Source organism: Corvus moneduloides, chromosome 4 (genome assembly GCF_009650955.1).
Source record: "Corvus moneduloides isolate bCorMon1 chromosome 4, bCorMon1.pri, whole genome shotgun sequence".
Classification (NCBI taxonomy): Eukaryota; Metazoa; Chordata; class Aves; order Passeriformes; family Corvidae; genus Corvus; species Corvus moneduloides.
The window spans coordinates 6,604,380-6,621,515 of NC_045479.1; the positions used below are offsets into that span (position 1 = coordinate 6,604,380).

General features: G+C 41.4%; 1 protein-coding gene across 3 annotated transcripts in view; it reads left to right on the forward strand.

The window, feature by feature from the left end:
* Window positions 1–17,136, forward strand: part of KDM5A (lysine demethylase 5A) — a 47,971-nt gene that overhangs the window by 23,399 nt on the left and 7,436 nt on the right. For 2 of the 3 annotated variants that reach the window (XM_032107705.1, XM_032107704.1), the window contains 12 exons: window positions 1,165–1,359; window positions 1,463–1,644; window positions 1,912–2,036; window positions 2,287–2,437; window positions 5,162–5,279; window positions 8,021–8,376; window positions 8,913–9,051; window positions 9,918–10,097; window positions 11,499–11,660; window positions 12,666–13,217; window positions 13,993–14,136; window positions 16,483–16,642. In XM_032107705.1, the coding sequence (XP_031963596.1) occupies window positions 1,165–1,359; window positions 1,463–1,644; window positions 1,912–2,036; window positions 2,287–2,437; window positions 5,162–5,279; window positions 8,021–8,376; window positions 8,913–9,051; window positions 9,918–10,097; window positions 11,499–11,660; window positions 12,666–13,217; window positions 13,993–14,136; window positions 16,483–16,642 (2,464 nt within the window). The remainder of the gene's footprint in view (window positions 1–1,164; window positions 1,360–1,462; window positions 1,645–1,911; window positions 2,037–2,286; window positions 2,438–5,161; window positions 5,280–8,020; window positions 8,377–8,912; window positions 9,052–9,917; window positions 10,098–11,498; window positions 11,661–12,665; window positions 13,218–13,992; window positions 14,137–16,482; window positions 16,643–17,136) is intronic. The other variant, XM_032107706.1, reaches the window with a different exon arrangement.

The following is a 17,136-nucleotide window of genomic DNA, read 5'->3' on the forward strand; positions in this document are numbered from 1 at the left end:
GTATGCTAGTAGCTTAACTACCTGAGTAGTTTTTTCAGTTAAATAGTGTATTTTATGTTTATAGTTCTTGGGACAGCAGTTAGAAACTGAGGGAAGTTTCCATTATACAAAGTAATTTTGGTGAGCACATAATTTTAGGCAGCTTCAGACTGAAACTTTGGTGCATGTTCTTTCTTTTTAATTGCTGATTAACCAAAAAGTGGCATCTCACGGTACCTTTAGCTAGTACTTCTGTGATGCCGCTTTCTGAATTTGTTACAGGTCTGTGTCCTGTCTTGAAGTGCTGTTGTCATTTGAGTGTTGGAGATGGGCTTATGACAGTCTTCATTCCTCCTTTGTGGCAGCTCATTGTGCCTTTTGATCATGTTAGGGCTGTTCTAATAGCTGTGCCACACCAGTACATAGCTCACGTGGATTGCTCAGGAAATTGTCAAAGGAGTGTTCTGTTACTATCCAGGGTTTACAGTTGGAAGTTATGATCTCATCTCTAGTTTATCTATCTCTAGCTTTGTTTTTTAAACTACAAATGGAAATTTTAGCCCTTTTTCAGAGGCGTATATTCACTTACCAGAAAAATTGTCTGCAGGACTGGCAGTGTGTTAGTGCTCTTTTTTTTTTCCTCCGGTGTTCATGATGTAATATGCGTGTAACCTCTGTGAAAAACTGCTAAACTTGCGCCAGCCACATGAAATTTCCTTTGCTTATGCAAAATGTAACCAGAAATATGTGTGGCAAATCCATTTAGCTGCTTTTTGCTTTAAAAGGCACAAAATGAGTGATACCAGTTTTGGTTAACTAGGAATCTTACGCTTGGACATAGACATTCCACACAGTAATATCCACAGGGCAATGTTTTCACCTTGGTGTAGACCAGATGACTTCTTTTTGGTGCCAGTTTCTTGCCACTGGAAGTAAAAAGAGCTTAGGACTACTCTTAAACTTTTGTCTGTAAGTTAGGTGTGTAAGGTTATGGAAGATGCCTCTCCCCAGCATTGATACCCTCTTTCTCCTCATCTGTGACATGATTTAAGGTTGTTACAAATTTCTCTGTCCCATCAAATACGACTCTTAGTCTCAGTCTTCTCCCAGTTTTTGACAAAGGAAGGAAAATGGAAGCTAAGAGATGATTTTTTCCCAGGATGATGATGGTGTGGTTTTCTGTAGCTTCCCATTGGACGTCAGTGTGTGAGCCACTACCGAAGGCTGGGACGTCACTGTGTTTTCTCCCACGAAGAGCTGATCTTCAAGATGGCTGCAGATCCAGAGTGCCTGGATGTTGGGTTGGCTGCCATGGTCTGCAAGGAGATGACTCTGTTGATAGAGGAAGAGACACGGCTGAGGGAGTCTGTTGTGCAGATGGTGAGTAATAAGAGACAACCCTTTGCTTGCAAAAGAACTTTTTCTTCCCTCTTCCCCTGCTTGCATTAGAATTTTTGAGCAAGTGGCTAATTTTTTTTGTCAGGGAGTGTTGATGTCTGAAGAAGAGGTGTTTGAACTGGTTCCAGATGATGAACGTCAGTGCACAGCTTGCAGAACCACGTGCTTCTTGTCAGCTCTTACGTGTTCCTGTAATCCTGAGCGCCTGGTGTGCTTATACCATCCCTCTGATTTATGTCCCTGTCCCATGCAGAAGAAGTGTCTGAGGTACACAGGATTTTTTGTTGTCTACTTTTCTTCCATATCTAATAGGTTGCTGTAGACCAGTGGCCAAATACATTTGGTCACACTCCTCTTCCTCTCTTCCTTAAGGAGTATTTTTATCCTCTTTGTTTCTTGGTTCTCAGGCAAACAGGTATTGTATGTGTTCTGTTTTTCTGGCCTTGTTGTAGCTGGAAAACCTCAATATTAGCAATACCCTGACTTTCATGTGAGCATTAATACTTTCTCTGTCTTCTCTTTCCACACCTTCAGGTACCGCTATCCACTAGAAGACCTTCCTTCTTTGTTGTATGGAGTGAAAGTGAGGGCACAGTCTTACGACACTTGGGTCAGTAGAGTTACAGAGGCTCTGTCTGCCAATCTCAACCACAAGAAAGGTCAGACTTCTGTCATTCTTAATAGGATGTCCTGAAACTCCTACATTTGTTCTTTCCTCTCATTGAATGAGAGAAATACTGTGTTTTGGGTATTGGAAAAAAGAAATGAGCTAATGCAAGAGTATAATGCAAATTACCATTGTGTATTTCAAATTGAACTACCCTGTTGGAACTTTGATTGAAGGCCTTTGAAGCAATCTAAAATCTCTCTTGTTTTCACATACAAATTATTTATGTACTCTGATTACAGATGTGATTGAGCTGAGAGTAATGTTGGAGGATGCTGAAGACAGGAAATACCCGGAGAATGATCTTTTCCGCAGGCTCCGAGATGCTGTGAAAGAAGCAGAGACCTGTGCTTCAGTAGCTCAGCTCCTTCTGAGCAAAAAGCAAAAACACAGGTAGGATAGGCATTTTTTTTAGTGCCTTCCATCTGTCTCTTTGTTACTTTGTTGAACTTGGAAGAGTTAAGAACCCTGTGTGCAAACTTCGTTCAGTGTTTCCTTTCCTTAGTGCTGTGACTCATGAAGAAGTAGGGAGGGGAGGAGGCAGATACAGTGGCACAAAGGGCCAGAGAAGTGGACTTAGTTGGAATGTCAGCTGACTTATGTACTGAAATGTGAAATCCCTTGGAGAAGTGTTTGATTGCTGATGAAGTATTTCGTGTGGGGGAGTTGTAGGGAAAGACAGCTAGAGGTAAAAATGTAAGGAAAGTTTGGACTTTGGGTGTTTGTGACAAAAGGATCTGGGGGAGCACAGCAGTACAGAGAGCAAGAACAGTCCACAGCTTGAGCCAATCTGTTACTTCTTGGGAAGGACCGTGGGAGGCAGTGATGTGTGGCTGAAAAGTAGTGGCTTGCCTCAGTGACTTGGGGCAGTGTAACTCCCTTGGTTCTCTCTGTTGCCTGTGGCTGCCTCAGTGTTACTCTGTCCCCTGGCCCTGCCTCAGCAGTGTGCTGGATGTGGGCCTTGTTCTGCTCTCGTGAGCTTTCAGGAGCACGTTCTTCCCTCTCTCCTGTATGTTTTGTGCACTGAATAAAAGTCCCCTAGAAAATAATTCGATGAGGTGACCATAAGTCTTGTGGCAGCAGTTGTATGGTAAATTTATGTAGCCTGCAGTTCCTCTGTTGATGATAAGATTTGGTTTAGTAGTTGGTTGTATTTCTTGTGTGTGTGGTTTTTGTGTATTACGTAAGACTTTCTGAGAGAGTTAAAAATACTAAAATGTTAGTTGCACCACAGATCCAAGTGTAACAATCTTCCAACTGGAAAGCTAATACACAATAGAGAAGCTTTTTTTCTGTATTTGGAGGCTAAAGAAGGCTCTCCTGTTTGTTTTTTATTGGTTGTAGGACCCCACTGCTTTAGAAGTATTTTTCACTTAGAGCTCTGGCCTAGGCAAGGGAAGCAGCATGACAGGGGTTGCATTGCCCTGTTCTAGTGAACTTCAGTTATTTTGGTAGCTCCCAGGAGTTCCTGGTCTGTTGCTGCTTCCTCCTTTTCCTCCTGCTCTTGGAGTATGTCAGCCCTCTCTCAACAGTCCTTCAGTTGCCGAGATAGATAGATAGTTATCATTATATATATGTAAGAAGAAATAACTCTTCAGTTAATGATTTGGTGGGCTTCTGGAACTACCCCAAGAAGGACAAGGGGTAGAAAGATTCAGCAACTTTCAGTGTCATGTCTGATCTAAAGATAAAAGAATTTTATGAGGCAAAAAAAGGACTTGTATATACATTTGAGGACTGTTGTATGCTAACTAAAAATATCTTACAAAATTGAGGTTTGAGGAAGATTTTGAAACTTCTTTGAACAGTGCTAGGCAGTGTAATTATAAAGGTCGAATTCAGCTGCTTCTGTAACATTTATGTTCATATTTAACACCTGGAGAAGGATCACATTTACAGAAAGGATAAGGTTATTAAAAAGGCAAATTAAAAACAAGTGTTCACACAGAGTAATTTGGCAGGGGTTAATGCAGCAATAAACTCATGGTCAGATGAGCAAAAGAAAATCTGTGCCTTAGCCATCTCATGAATAAACCCAAAAAATGAATAATGTGAAGCTGTGAAGTTGTGTGCAATACTGTACTCCTAGATCTTTGCCTTCTCCTGGAAGATGTGAGTTTCCACAGGTAGGGATAGTTGTACCTTTTTGTGCAGCATCTCATGCTGTGGCAGTCTGTGGTTGGGCTAGGGCCAGCATGCCAGTGTGACACTGCTGAGTGTGCCCTCTCACAGTCCTGTCCCTTGGAGCCCTGTACCCTGTTTGCCCTCACTCAGGGATTTTGGGGGCACAGCAGGTCTCCTTACTGTCTGTTGGAGCAAGTCAAAGCCTGCAGGATTCTTTCTTCCACTCTGAGGTTTAACTGGTGTGTAATTATATTCGATCATTAATCTAATTTTACATTTACAGTTTTATGTAAGTCCACTGTTTTTCTTTACTGTTTCTGTAGTATTAAAATATAGACTCGTTAGCAGGGAACAGCTCTTCAGTATTTGAAATCTGTTGTACTTGGGAAGTTGTGCCTGCCAGTGATCTGTACACTAAGTATTTAATTTGTGCAGTGTGTCACTTTAAGTGTTTTACCCCATTCAGTGGGCTCGTTACCCTTGCTTTGAGTGCTATTTAATGGAAATGTCTTTGCAGAACCTGTCCTGCTCAATAGCAGTCCTCTGATGCAAGGCTGGTTTCAGCAGTTCTCTGCTACAAGAGAGAAAGCACTAGAAAATAAGACTTGTGTTGGGAACTTGTTGCTGTCACATATCTCAGACTTCTTGTCAGTGCCTGGCATGGCAATCAACTTCTGAGCTGCCTAAAGCAAACTTTATGGGGTTAAATTCTTTTACCTGTTTGTAGCAGTTTGAAAGTCATCTAGACAATGGTACCCCCAAAGGGCAGGGTAAATTACCCTGAAGGTGCTTAGGGAAATTGTATTAAATCTTGTTTTCAAGTTTTTGGAATTTTTGTTCAGTTTGGGTTAAGTTTGTCTTTTTGAATTCTTAGGTGATGAAATGTTTTTGGTAACTTCTCAGTAATCTTGATAGATAATTTCTGTCCCTGAATAAATCCAAGGATCATCATCTTATCTCTCACCTAATACTTAATTATGCCCATTTGTACAGCAGAGTGAGCCAAGACAGTGGAAGGACACGGACCAAGCTGACTATGGAGGAGCTTAAAGCATTTGTGCAGCAGTTGTTCAGCTTGCCGTGTGTTATCAGCCAGGCCCGACAAGTAAAGGTAAGATTGCATCTGCTGCTCTGATAATGTTGTGCTTTTTAACTTTGTTCTGGATTTATGGTAGTATGGTTTTTTTTAACAGATAATTTTGCCTGGAGTGGAGATGAAAAGCTTCTGTTGTAAATATGTGCACTTTTTTAGGGTGCCTGTTGCAACAGGCATTGTCAGATGTGGTGGTGCAGCGAAACAAAGATATAAGATCCCCTTCCCCTGTCACTGTCCAGGCAGCCCAGTTTTAAATCTCTGAGCCGGTTACTCTTATTCCATCATCATTAATGCTCTCTGCAGAGGTGAAGTTTCTGGGTGAACCCTACCCTTTATATGTTTTTGTAGAAACCTCTGAAGGTTGCCCTGGTGTGCTTTCTCAGGGCAGCAGGAAAGCAGTGCCACGTTGTCAGTTATTCTGTAAATACATCTCAGCCTTGCTTTCCAGGCTACAGCCTTCTTCATCTGTATGCATGGCCTGCATCTCTTGCCCTTCATATTTATCTTTGCACCTGTCTGTGAGTGAATCTAGACTAATAAGTAATCCAGATCATGCTGATTCCCCTGGCTGCTATTACCATTTATCATCCTGGCACTCTGCATTATAGCAAGTGTTTTCAGCAGCAATCTTAATTTGTTTCTCTGTCACTGGTGATGAAATACTAAATAGTATTTCACCTACTAACCAACTTCTAGAAAACTCCTTAAGAAACATCCTTAACAAAGATTTTTTTGCCTAGAGAAATGCTTCTTGAGGTGTATGTTAATCACTTATTAACCTGTATGCTTTGCTTGTACAGTTTTACGAGTGTTGTATAGAGGGCCTAAAATCCTGAACATTACCATAGGTGCAGCTGCTGCTATATAGCCAAACATACATTTAAAAAAAGTTTTGTTTGAGAAGGCCTCTTTTCCATAAGTGTATGTTAGTGTTTGTCCTTCATTCATTAATTTTATATTAACTTTTCCATGATACTTCAGTGTTGATAAGAGAGACTTTATATTGGAATTTCTTACTGTTTTTATAATACTGGCATGTTCCTGCCAAAAACAGGTTCCTTCAGAAAACCATAGGGCTCTAGTGTGCAGGTTTGCCAGGTTTGTTGACGCTGACCTTTGTCCTTCAAAGGTGTTCTTTAATGAGTTTCCCAGCAGCTAATAAAGTGGAAAGTGCTTTCTCATCCTCTTATGATAGGATGGTTTTAATTCACTTCTTTCCACATACAACCTAAAAATACTTACTAGTATTTATTAATGAAATTTTATCATCATCGATTAGTAGACCTTGTAAGATTGTTCTCAGAAGGGCTTTTTTTGTTTCTAATGTATTTAAAACCTGCTTCTAATTAAACTATAATTCATAAGTGAGAGGACTGCAGGCATACAATGAACTCCTAACAGTTTTAGCTTGTATTTTTGTATAATGCTTTCTCCCAACCAGTCTATCTTCCCTCACCCCTCAGCACTAGGAAAGTGATTCTAGTTCAAGTCCTCTGCCTATGCATGTGCGTGTTCTTGAAGCTTCAGCATAATCACTAGTCAATAAATAAATATTATCATTTTACTGATTACAAACTGTAGTCTTTTAGTTTCTGAATGAAGTCAGATAATGATCATTTATGCCTAAGCACTCACTAGCTTTTAGCATGGCATTTGAATGCAATTATCCATCATAGTGAACAGCAAAATAATTGTCATGTTGGATGATGAGTATTTTCTAGCACAAAAGGCATTGTAATTATTAAACTGTAATAATTTACTGTTGTCACTATGGAATGTTCAGAGTATGTTCCCTAAATCAAAATCTTTATAAAGCAGATATTGTTCTTTCTTATAAATGCTTTCCGATTTCCAGACGGTCATGAAAAGCAGCATCAGGCAGAAAGGGCAGTAAGCTAAGGGTTAGGAAATGCAGGCTTTGCTCCTCATTGTGCCATCGACTTGCTGTCAGAAATGCCTGTCTTTTTGGAGGAGACTTGGGGGTGAATCAGTTGAGTATACTGGTTGAATGTCCTTGGATCAATCTCCTGCAGAGATTCTTTCCTGTCTGTTTGCTGTCTGATTTTTTTTCATTGCAGTGCCAAAACATGAGGATGAGGACAACTGCAGCAAGTGCAGTTGGATTTCTGTGAAACTGTCTCCCTTAATAAGAGGGTTTTGCATTTTCATTTCTTTCTTTAGTGCAATAAAGCCCTGATGCTTATAAGTGGTGGTCCTGCTTTAGGGAATAATAATTTCAAACTTCGCCATTGTTATTTTCGTGATCTTTGGTATTTGTGTTCTCATACATCTCAGGCTTGTTATTTCTCCTCAGCATGTTTTTTTCTGCTTTGTATTGCAGTCATTACTGTAATGCCCCTAACACTGTATTGAAATGATGACCTGTTTGCAGATGTCCCTTTTCTTCCCACTACTTTAAAGCTAAGGTTGACTGGGCAGTGCTAAATATTCTGTGTTGCTGGGAGCTGTAGTCATTTGCAGTTGTACTATTTTAGGTGCAGAGTTTGGTGCCACTCATAGGCCACTCATTCATAGGGTATGAAACATTATGCCATCAAATAAGTTTAGATGGTCTGTTACTTAATTTCTGTCAGACCTGCTGGCTTGTGACAGCTAGCTAGCATTGTGTGTAGAAGCTTGGACTGATGATGTGATGATCACATACAAGTTCACAGCTGACTGATCCCTCAGTAGGATTTTGTTCTGGATTCTGTGGGTGTTTTTTCCTAATTGATTTGTATTGTATGTTACTTCAGAATCTGCTCGATGATGTGGAAGAATTTCATGAGCGTGCTCAAGAAGCTATGATTGATGAGATCCCAGACTCTTCCAAGCTGCAGGAGTTGATAGACATGGGCTCTGGCCTTTATGTTGAACTTCCTGAACTGCCAAGGTTGAAGCAAGAACTGCAGCAGGCACGGTGGCTGGATGAGGTGAGATCCACCCTCTTGGATCCCCAGAGAGTCACCCTGGATGTGATGAAGAAGCTGATTGACTCTGGTGTGGGCTTGGCACCACATCACGCTGTAGAAAAAGCCATGGCGGAGCTGCAGGAGCTGCTCACGGTCTCAGAGAGGTGGGAGGAGAAGGCCAAGGTCTGCCTGCAGGCCAGGTGAGTGTTCCTTTCCAAACTGTTCTTAGAGGTCACACATGCTCATGTTTCTCATCCTCTTTTGAGAAGTGTGGTGAAAAGCTGGGTCCTTGAAGCTGTAGTTGCCTTTGGTTTTTGCTGTTGGTTTTTTATTTACCTCTCAGCAGTTAGATTGCTCAAGAGTTGGATTTGAGATTGATGAATGGCAGCAGTGTTGATTCCCTATCATGTTGCACAGTGGCAGGAGGCTGTGGGTGTTGCTGCTGTCTTTGCTATTCATCCCCCTCGACAAAGAACCCTGACTATGCTATCTACACAAGACAGCTTTCTTGGTGTTAAGGGGTCGTGATGCTGTGTCCTTTTGAGCTCGACTGTGCCACGTCCATCAGCTTTCTCACCTCCTTGTATTTGGTAGCCAGTAGCACCCTCCAAGCATAGAGCCATGGTATCCTACACTGCAGTGTAGTGATGAAGTTGCATCACCAGCCTGTCAAATTTATGGATTTAGATGACTGGCATTTTGAGAGAAGGCTGGAATTGGGTTTTTCTTACTCTAGACCACGCCAAAGTATGATGGCTCTGGAGGGCATCGTGAATGAAGCAAAGAACATCCCTGCTTACCTGCCCAATGTGCTGGCACTGAAAGAAGCCCTGCAGCGGGCTAGAGACTGGACAGCCAAAGTGGAGGCCATTCAGGTAGGGGTTACAGCAGGGACTGGAATCTTCTGCTTGCATCCTTTTATTTAGATGTGTCCTTTATTCCTAGCACCTCTCCTCGCAAAGGTGACCTGAAGAGAAGCCCTGCTATGGCTCTTAAATGTGCTTACCAGATCTTGTGTACTTGATTTTCTTCCTGTGCATTTGTTTCCCCAGTGGTTATCCAATTTCTATTTCCCTTCCTTTTATGCATTTCAGAGTGGATGTAAAGGCTAGCAAATTCATTATGATACGGTGTTTGGTTTTGGAACTGTTCAGCATACTGTCACTGGAAATATTTAGCTGCAGCAGAGGATGCTCTCAGGTTTTCTGTTTTGCATCTGGTTGTGGAAATTTTTTTGGTATTTTCTCACTAAAATGTAAGATTTAATGGCACTGGTGGCCATAATTTTCTGAAACAGATGAGTTAGTTGAGTAACCTCCCCTTCTACTAGTCTACCCACATAACTTGATCAGAGTTCTGTGGTATTTCTAGGTGTTGATCACTGGACTAGAACTGCTTATCTTATACCAGGTACTTATTGGGAGTTGAAGCGAGAATCCCACTTGATTTCACATCAGCCCCTATACAACTCTTAGATTTAAGCAGACAGCATATAAGATAATTGTCTGGAAAAGGACTGTTGTCTTACTCCCTAAGCCAGCTGGCCACGTCAGAATGACTGTTAAAGTAAAAACTGTATGAGAGAATAGTTTAAAATAACAGTAAATTGAAACACTGCCCTCCTTGCCTTTCCTATGGAACTCTATTTTAGGCAGTGACAAAATAGTGTATGGCTTGAAATAAAGCTGGCAACTGATGTAGTGGTGGAATTGTTGGCTTAGAAAGATTTATTTCACCCCAGAATGGGAGCAACTATGCCTACCTGGAGCAGCTGGAGAGCTTGTCTGCCAAAGGCCGCCCCATCCCGGTGCGCCTGGATGCCCTGCCCCAGCTGGAGTCCCAGGTGGCTGCAGCTCGTGCCTGGAGGGAGCGCACGGGAAGGACCTTCCTCAAGAAGAATTCCAGCTACAGTCTGCTGCAGGTGAGCAACGCATTTCCCTGTCAGGAGAACACGCTTCTCTGTCAGAAACTGGTCCCAATGGCCCTCAGTGCTGGTTCAGTTAACTGGATTACAGCTCCTTTTCAGGATAGAATGTAATTTCAGCTGTTCTCAGGTGAAAAGAATGAAAAAGGCAAAAAGTCTGTTTGGTTAGTCCTGTTTTATGTATAGACAACCTCATCTCTTACTTTTGAAGGAAGAGGGAAAGTAAAGCATTATTTTGTCATTGAAGAAATGTAGGCCTGAAATGGACATAGACCTGTCTCAAATTGATAAATGTTTTCACTTGCCTCACTGTTTTAAATGCTAAGAAAATAGATTAGATATTGTATAAACTGTGTAACTATAAGAAAAATTAGCTACCGTTTATTTCACTTCAGTGGATGTAGTCACTGTCCTTGTTTTAATAGAAATCTATCATGTGTTTGAAGATCTATCATATCTACTTGACAGCCTTCCCTTTTCTAAGGAAAAAGGTTCCAGTTCAGCTGCATTCTCAGAGGCTGTATTTTTCATTCTCTTATGCTGTTGTTAATTCTCTGCAGTTTGTCTTCACTTTTAGTGAGATGTCCAAATCCAGACAGCATCCCCACTCTGTGACTTTCCCTAGCGCCATGTGAAGTGCAGTAATTACATCTTGAGTCTCAAAGGGGTACTGATGTTTAATGTTTTCCAGTGAGATTTTCCCGGTTGCAACAGCATCACAGTGGTTTTTGTTCACTTTGTGATACACTCTAGATACAGCTTTTTTCTGTATATTATTCTGCCTAACTAATAATTTAGTATGTTCAGATTTTGCATTTTCCTAAATGTAGAAATTTGAGCTTTCCTACATTGAATTTAATTTGCTAAATTTTAGATTTAAGTATGCATTCCAACTAGTCAAGATGACTTTAAAGGTTTATTCTTGTCCTTAAAAGAGTTTTGCAGTCTCTCATACTGATATTAAAAGGCTTATAGCATGCTTTTAGGGGTTTTTCAAGTACCAAATTGCTGATGTAAATATGAAATAGCTTTTAAGACTTGTTTGGTAAAGGCCCTTAAAGTGAATGTTGAACTGTGAGTATCTAACTGCATGTAGTATTTTGGTTAGCTATATGTATGATGGTGTAATCTGAATAGATTCTGTCATTTAATCAGAAAACAGTGGCTGTCAGTTTGACCTGCCGTGTCACAGTGGTGCGGGTTACGTTCAAATTCCATAACTATGAGATACTTCTGTCCTTACCTGTTCATTCTCTTTTTCCCAACATTGACTGACAGGTATCAAAGGTGTTAGATTGCTGAGTAGTTCTTGTTCTCTGGTGACACTGCTGTCATTCCTCTATGAGATGTCCTTGGCATCCTTGGCTCTGACAGGATAAGTTTGCTTGGTGGTTACAGGTTCTGAGCCCACGGACTGATATCGGTGTTTATGGGAGCAGTAAGAATAGGCGGAAGAGGGCAAAGGAGTTGATGGAGAAGGAAAAGGAGAAAGATCTTGACTTGGAATCCTTAAGTGAACTGGAGGATGGCCTGGAGGAGGCCAGGGACGCTGCAGCTGTGGTAAGGAGCATGGAAGGTGCTCTCTCCTGATAGCATAGGCTTAAGTTGTCTCTCATCTTTCTAGAAATCCTAGGGAAGAGCTGATAAATAAATTTCACTGGAACAGATACCTCATAATGTGGTGTTTGACACGAGTATGGTTCAACTTCAATTGCAGTGAAAGTAGAGGGAAGCACAGTTCAGAGTGTAACTGCTGGTATTTAATACCATTGGGTATGTGTAAGACCTAAATGCTCTCGGGTTAATATCTGTGGCTGCTCATAATATTAACACTAATTGAAATCACGTTGAAGTAATGAGGAGCAGCTCTGCCTTAACCAGTACCAACACGTTTGGTTAGGTCAATTTTGTGGTCAGCCTGCAAATCCTTGGTCGTGGGCACTGGGCTTGAAGGGGGTGTTTTATTTGGTTGCTCTTTTTTGGGGGATATTCATGCCACTTATCAGAAGAATTTGCTGTCATCTGGCTGCCCTTTCCCTGGGAACAAAGGAAATATATGCAGGCTCATTAATATGGCTCATACACAGTCTATTTGACTGTGGTATGCTCGGTTGTAGTTACCTGAAGGGAAACATTAAGGAAGTGCAAGTTGTCTGAGAAATGTGGTCACCAAGATGCTTCTGAAACAATGCTCATCTGCATTGTCTCAATAAACTGATGAATGGAACAGAGTCTGACTTCTTCTCTGGCGTCAGAACCTGTTCTTCTGGTGGCTTTATGACAGATTTAATTACCAACTTCAGAAACTTTGTAGATGGTGAGAAGGTTATCTAAAGTTTACATAGCATCTCTATCAGAAGGACCCTAGGAAGTAATGAGCAACTGAGGAGGAGGTATCTTAGATAAAGTTTCAATTAGATCACACAGTTCCTAAATTTTGGGCTGGTTTTACATTTCTTTATATGTTTGAGTTGGCTGGGTTTTTTTCTTTTCCTGTGTTGCTAATAAAATGAAAAGTCTCTTAGCTGTGAAGGTCATGCCATGTTTTTTGTCCTCGCTGGGCAGGTGGCTGTATTCAAGGAGCGGGAACAGAAGGAAATTGAAGCCATGCATGCTCTCAGGGCAGCCAACCTGGCCAAGATGACCATGGTGGACCGAATCGAAGAAGTCAAGTTCTGTATCTGCCGCAAAACTGCCAGCGGGTTCATGCTGCAGTGCGAGCTGTGCAAGGACTGGTTTCACAGTGGCTGTGTGCCTCTGCCCAAAACGAGCTCTCAGAAGAAGGGCTCCAGCTGGCAGGCCAAAGAAGTGAAGTTCCTGTGTCCCCTGTGCATGCGGTCCCGCCGGCCGCGGCTGGAGACCATCCTGTCCCTGCTGGTGTCCCTGCAGAAGCTGCCGGTGCGGCTGCCGGAGGGGGAGGCCCTGCAGTGCTTGACAGAGCGAGCCATGAGCTGGCAGGACCGAGCACGGCAGGCCTTGGCCACCGACGAGCTGTCCTCTGCTCTGGCCAAGCTCTCCGTGCTCAGCCAGCGAATGGTGGAGCAGGCAGCTCGGGAGAAAACAGAGAAAATCATCAGTGCAGAGCTACAGAAAGCAGCAGCTAACCCCGACCTGCAGGTAGGGATGGGAGTGTCTTGCTTTTTGCTGTGCTTGCCCTAATTTAGCGTGTCAAAATGCCTTGTTTTTGTTGGAGAGGCATGGGGAAGAGGGGAGGGCAGTGAAAAGCTGTGGACTACACATGGTAAAACTTCTTACTTAGTTTAGTGCACCTCAGGTTTTGGCTGGCTTCTGTCCAGGTACATTGCTGTTCAGGAACAGGTCTCTTGCTCTGTACTCACTGTCAATAGCCACTGCTGAAGGTGCTTGTAAGAAATATCAGGTCAGCTGTAACAGCTGGGTACAGGCTTCAAGATGTGTAAACCAGTTGCTACCTTGGTGTCCAAATTCCATTTTCCTCGTGACAGAATCCAAGGTCTCAGTATTTAAATTTCTCATGGGTTGTGATTCCCAGGCATTTGGTGTCTTGTTAGTAAATTTCAGCAAGGAACGTAGTCAAACACTGATAATTCCATAGCTGACCTCTTCACCTTGAGACTGAGGTCAGGTCATGCTGTGGTGAAGAGGCTATAATTTGTAGCACTGAAGAGCAGTATCTAGATCTTTCTGGTCACTATTATTAAAAATCAGGGACTCAGAATCTAATGAAACCTTTTACTTGGATATTTCCCTATGCTTTTTCATGTCGTGCTGTGATTGGTCCCTTTTGTGATGTCCAGGCAGTTATCCTCAGGCCAAAAGAACCACTGTTTCCTTTGTTAATAACACTTCAGGTTTTTACAGATTTTTTCCTGGAAATTTTATTGTTTCACTTCCATATTCCATTTTTTTTTAGGGACACTTGACAAGTTTTCAGCAGTCAGCCTTTAACAGAGTGATAGGAAGTGTGTCCTCATCCCCACGGCAGACTTTGGATTATGATGATGAAGAGACAGACTCTGATGAAGACATCAGGGAGACATATGGCTATGACATAAAGGTAAGTAATCCAGAGTGGTTTGTCTGCATGGAGTTAATACAGATCACCTGTCTTTTATTAATCCATTTTTTGGCAATATTTATTGTATCTTAAGCTGTGTATATTCTGCCCTAGGGCGTGTGGCAGAAGAGGTAGTTCTTGATTTTTTTCTGAATGCCTCCATTCTGGACTGAGATTGACTCAAAACTTCACTAAATTGTGAAGTTTTGTAATGTTTTTATTCAAAAATTCCAAAGTCCTGTTTGAATTTCAAAAGGTGCCTTTTAGTGCTGAGGAAGAAGATACACTTACAAAGGGATTTGTATTTATAACACCCTGGAGGATGGACATTGTCTTTATGCCACATTCCGAGATACCACAAGTCGTATATATAAATGTTTGTATGGAGAGCTCTTGGAAAGTTTTTGCACAGCTAAAAGATCAGTCTTCAAAAACTGCATGCTGTGTAAGAAGTTTCCTGATGCCAGAGCTGTGTTCATGTTTTCATACCTTCCTCTTCATTCAACCCTTATATAAAGGAGGTATATGTGTTCCATTTTGGAGTGTGGAATTTTTTGAGACGTCTGGATCACGTTGTAAAATTAGCATCTGGATTCAGTTCAGAAATTGTAACTGCAGTTAAATTGTTAAAGTTCTTTAACTAGAGAAGAACTTCCAGGAGAAAAGGCAGTTGTGGAAATAACCAGGTATTTTCAATGTGTTGAATTGTTCTTTTGATATATGTAGAGAAAAAGACAATGCCACAGTTTCTTCTTGAGCAATGTTTTCTTTTTAGTGATAGTGTTATCTCTACTTTAGAAGATGCTATTTTAAGAGATATGTAAATTCTTCTAAGGTAGATGTTCTAATTTATAGAGGGACAGCACATTCTCCAGGTCTGATTTGCTGAAATCTCCTATTTTTAGTGTTTTGTTTCTCAGCATCCTGATGCAAATACACAGATTTATCTTACAGTTCCCAGTGAAATGCCAACAAGAATGCAGTTGGGTGCTACAGCTTTTAATGAATTTAGTTTTATATATAAAAATAATCCCCAAAACTGTTCTTTGCATCAGGAGTCTTAATAAGGCATTTCTGAAGGATGTGGCATTTTCTGAGGCTGTGATAAAACATATGTCAAGAAGGATGGCATATGCTTGCCAGGATCTCAGGGTTTTGCATGAGCATAATTTCATTTGTTTAATGATTCTGTTGTCATCATTTAAAAATCTCTTACTTAACCTTCTGATTTGGATGTCAATCATATGTAATTATAGAAACCTAGAAGTAAAAATCTGTTGGAGCACACACTGGAACACGTCTATGCATCAAAAACTGAAAAAACCAACACGGAAAAGTCAACAGTATAAAAATAATTAAATTCTGAGCGACTTTGGGGTTTTTTTTTTTTTTTTTTTTTTTGGTTGGTTGGTTCTTAACTTTGCGTCTCCTAGTTTACACCTGAAGAATTTTGATTGGTTGTGTGAAAATTTGTCTTCTATTCCAATCATCAGGGAATCTACTCAGGTGGGCCTGTGCTCCTCTGGTTTCTCTGCCTAATGTAATGCAAAGTCAAGCAGAGCTTCTCCTACTGCAAAGAGATTCCTAATCTCCCTTAATGGGTTCCTCCTGCACCTGAAGGTACATGTCCCTATATCCAAACAGTCAGGCATCCATCTTAACCAATGCCTCGAGCTGTTCAGTGTCTTAAACAACACACTGAGCTGAGCACAAGTCAGTGCCATCGTTACTCTGTTCATGGAAACATTCACGACAGTCTCAGGTGTTACAGCCCCCTTCTTTCAGTATTTGGTCCGAACTTAAACTGATTTAAGACTTCTGTAAAAGTACTGATCCCAGGGCAGTGTTTGATTATCATTATATTGATATTTGTTGCTGTGCTGGAACGCCCTTTTTTTCCATACCTCTAAAATCTTAAATAATTTCTTTCTGTAGTCACTGTAATTTACTCAGCTTACCCCTGCTTTATGGAAGATACAGGTCTTTATGAGCTTCCAGTCAGACTTTTCAAGCAAAATAATAAATTATGTAGGCTAAGAGAAAGCCTCTTCTCATCATGTTGACTTGTGAAGACCATACTTGAGGGACTGCTGAGTGAGGAAACCTGTCAAGTGTTTCTCATGTGCAACTATAAATATACTGGCCTATCTCCATAGATCCTGTGTTCATCCACTATTTAAGTAGGGATGTAATTTTTACCTTTTGCACGTGGTCTTGGTATCTCTGATGGAGTGCTTCGGAGAAGGGCTTTGGGAGCAGCAGACTGCTTGGTTTCTAGTAGAATTTACTTTGAAGTAGGTATTTTCTGGATTCAGATGTTGCATGTTTTCTGTGGGTCTTTTTCAGGACAATGCCAGTGTAAAATCTTCCAGCAGCTTGGAGCCCAATTTGTTTTGTGATGAGGAAATCCCCATTAAATCAGAAGAGGTGGTGACACACATGTGGACTGCTCCCTCATTTTGCGCTGAACATGCCTATTCTTCTGCTTCTAAAAGTTGCTCTCAAGGTATTTGCTTTTGTATACATTGAGGTAAAATTAAAAGTAAATTAAGATCAATTAAGATTAAAAAACTGGGCTGAGCAGTCAGTGAGGAGGGGAACTGCTCTGTTATCCATACGGGTTGTACAGTACAGGTTGTCTGCAGGAAGGTACAGCAGGGTTACTTTGCAGTTAGTTTCCTGATGTTTGATACATCAACCTGTGTCAGTGTGTTTTGGTTGTTACTGTTTCCCACCTTAGATTGTTGTAAAAAGTATGTCATTTGGTTTTGATCTCTTCCTTTTATCTTTATGTGGCTTTGCCTGGGAGGCTTAGGTTGGATATTAGGAAAAATTTTTTCACTGGAAGGGTGGTCAGGCATTGGAACAGGCTGCCTGGGGAAGCGGTGGAATCACTGTTGCTGGAAGTGTTCAGAAAACATGTGGGTGTGGCACCTGGGGACCTGGTTTAGTGGTGGGCTTGGCATGGACTCAGTAATCTTAGAGGTCTTTTCCAGCCTT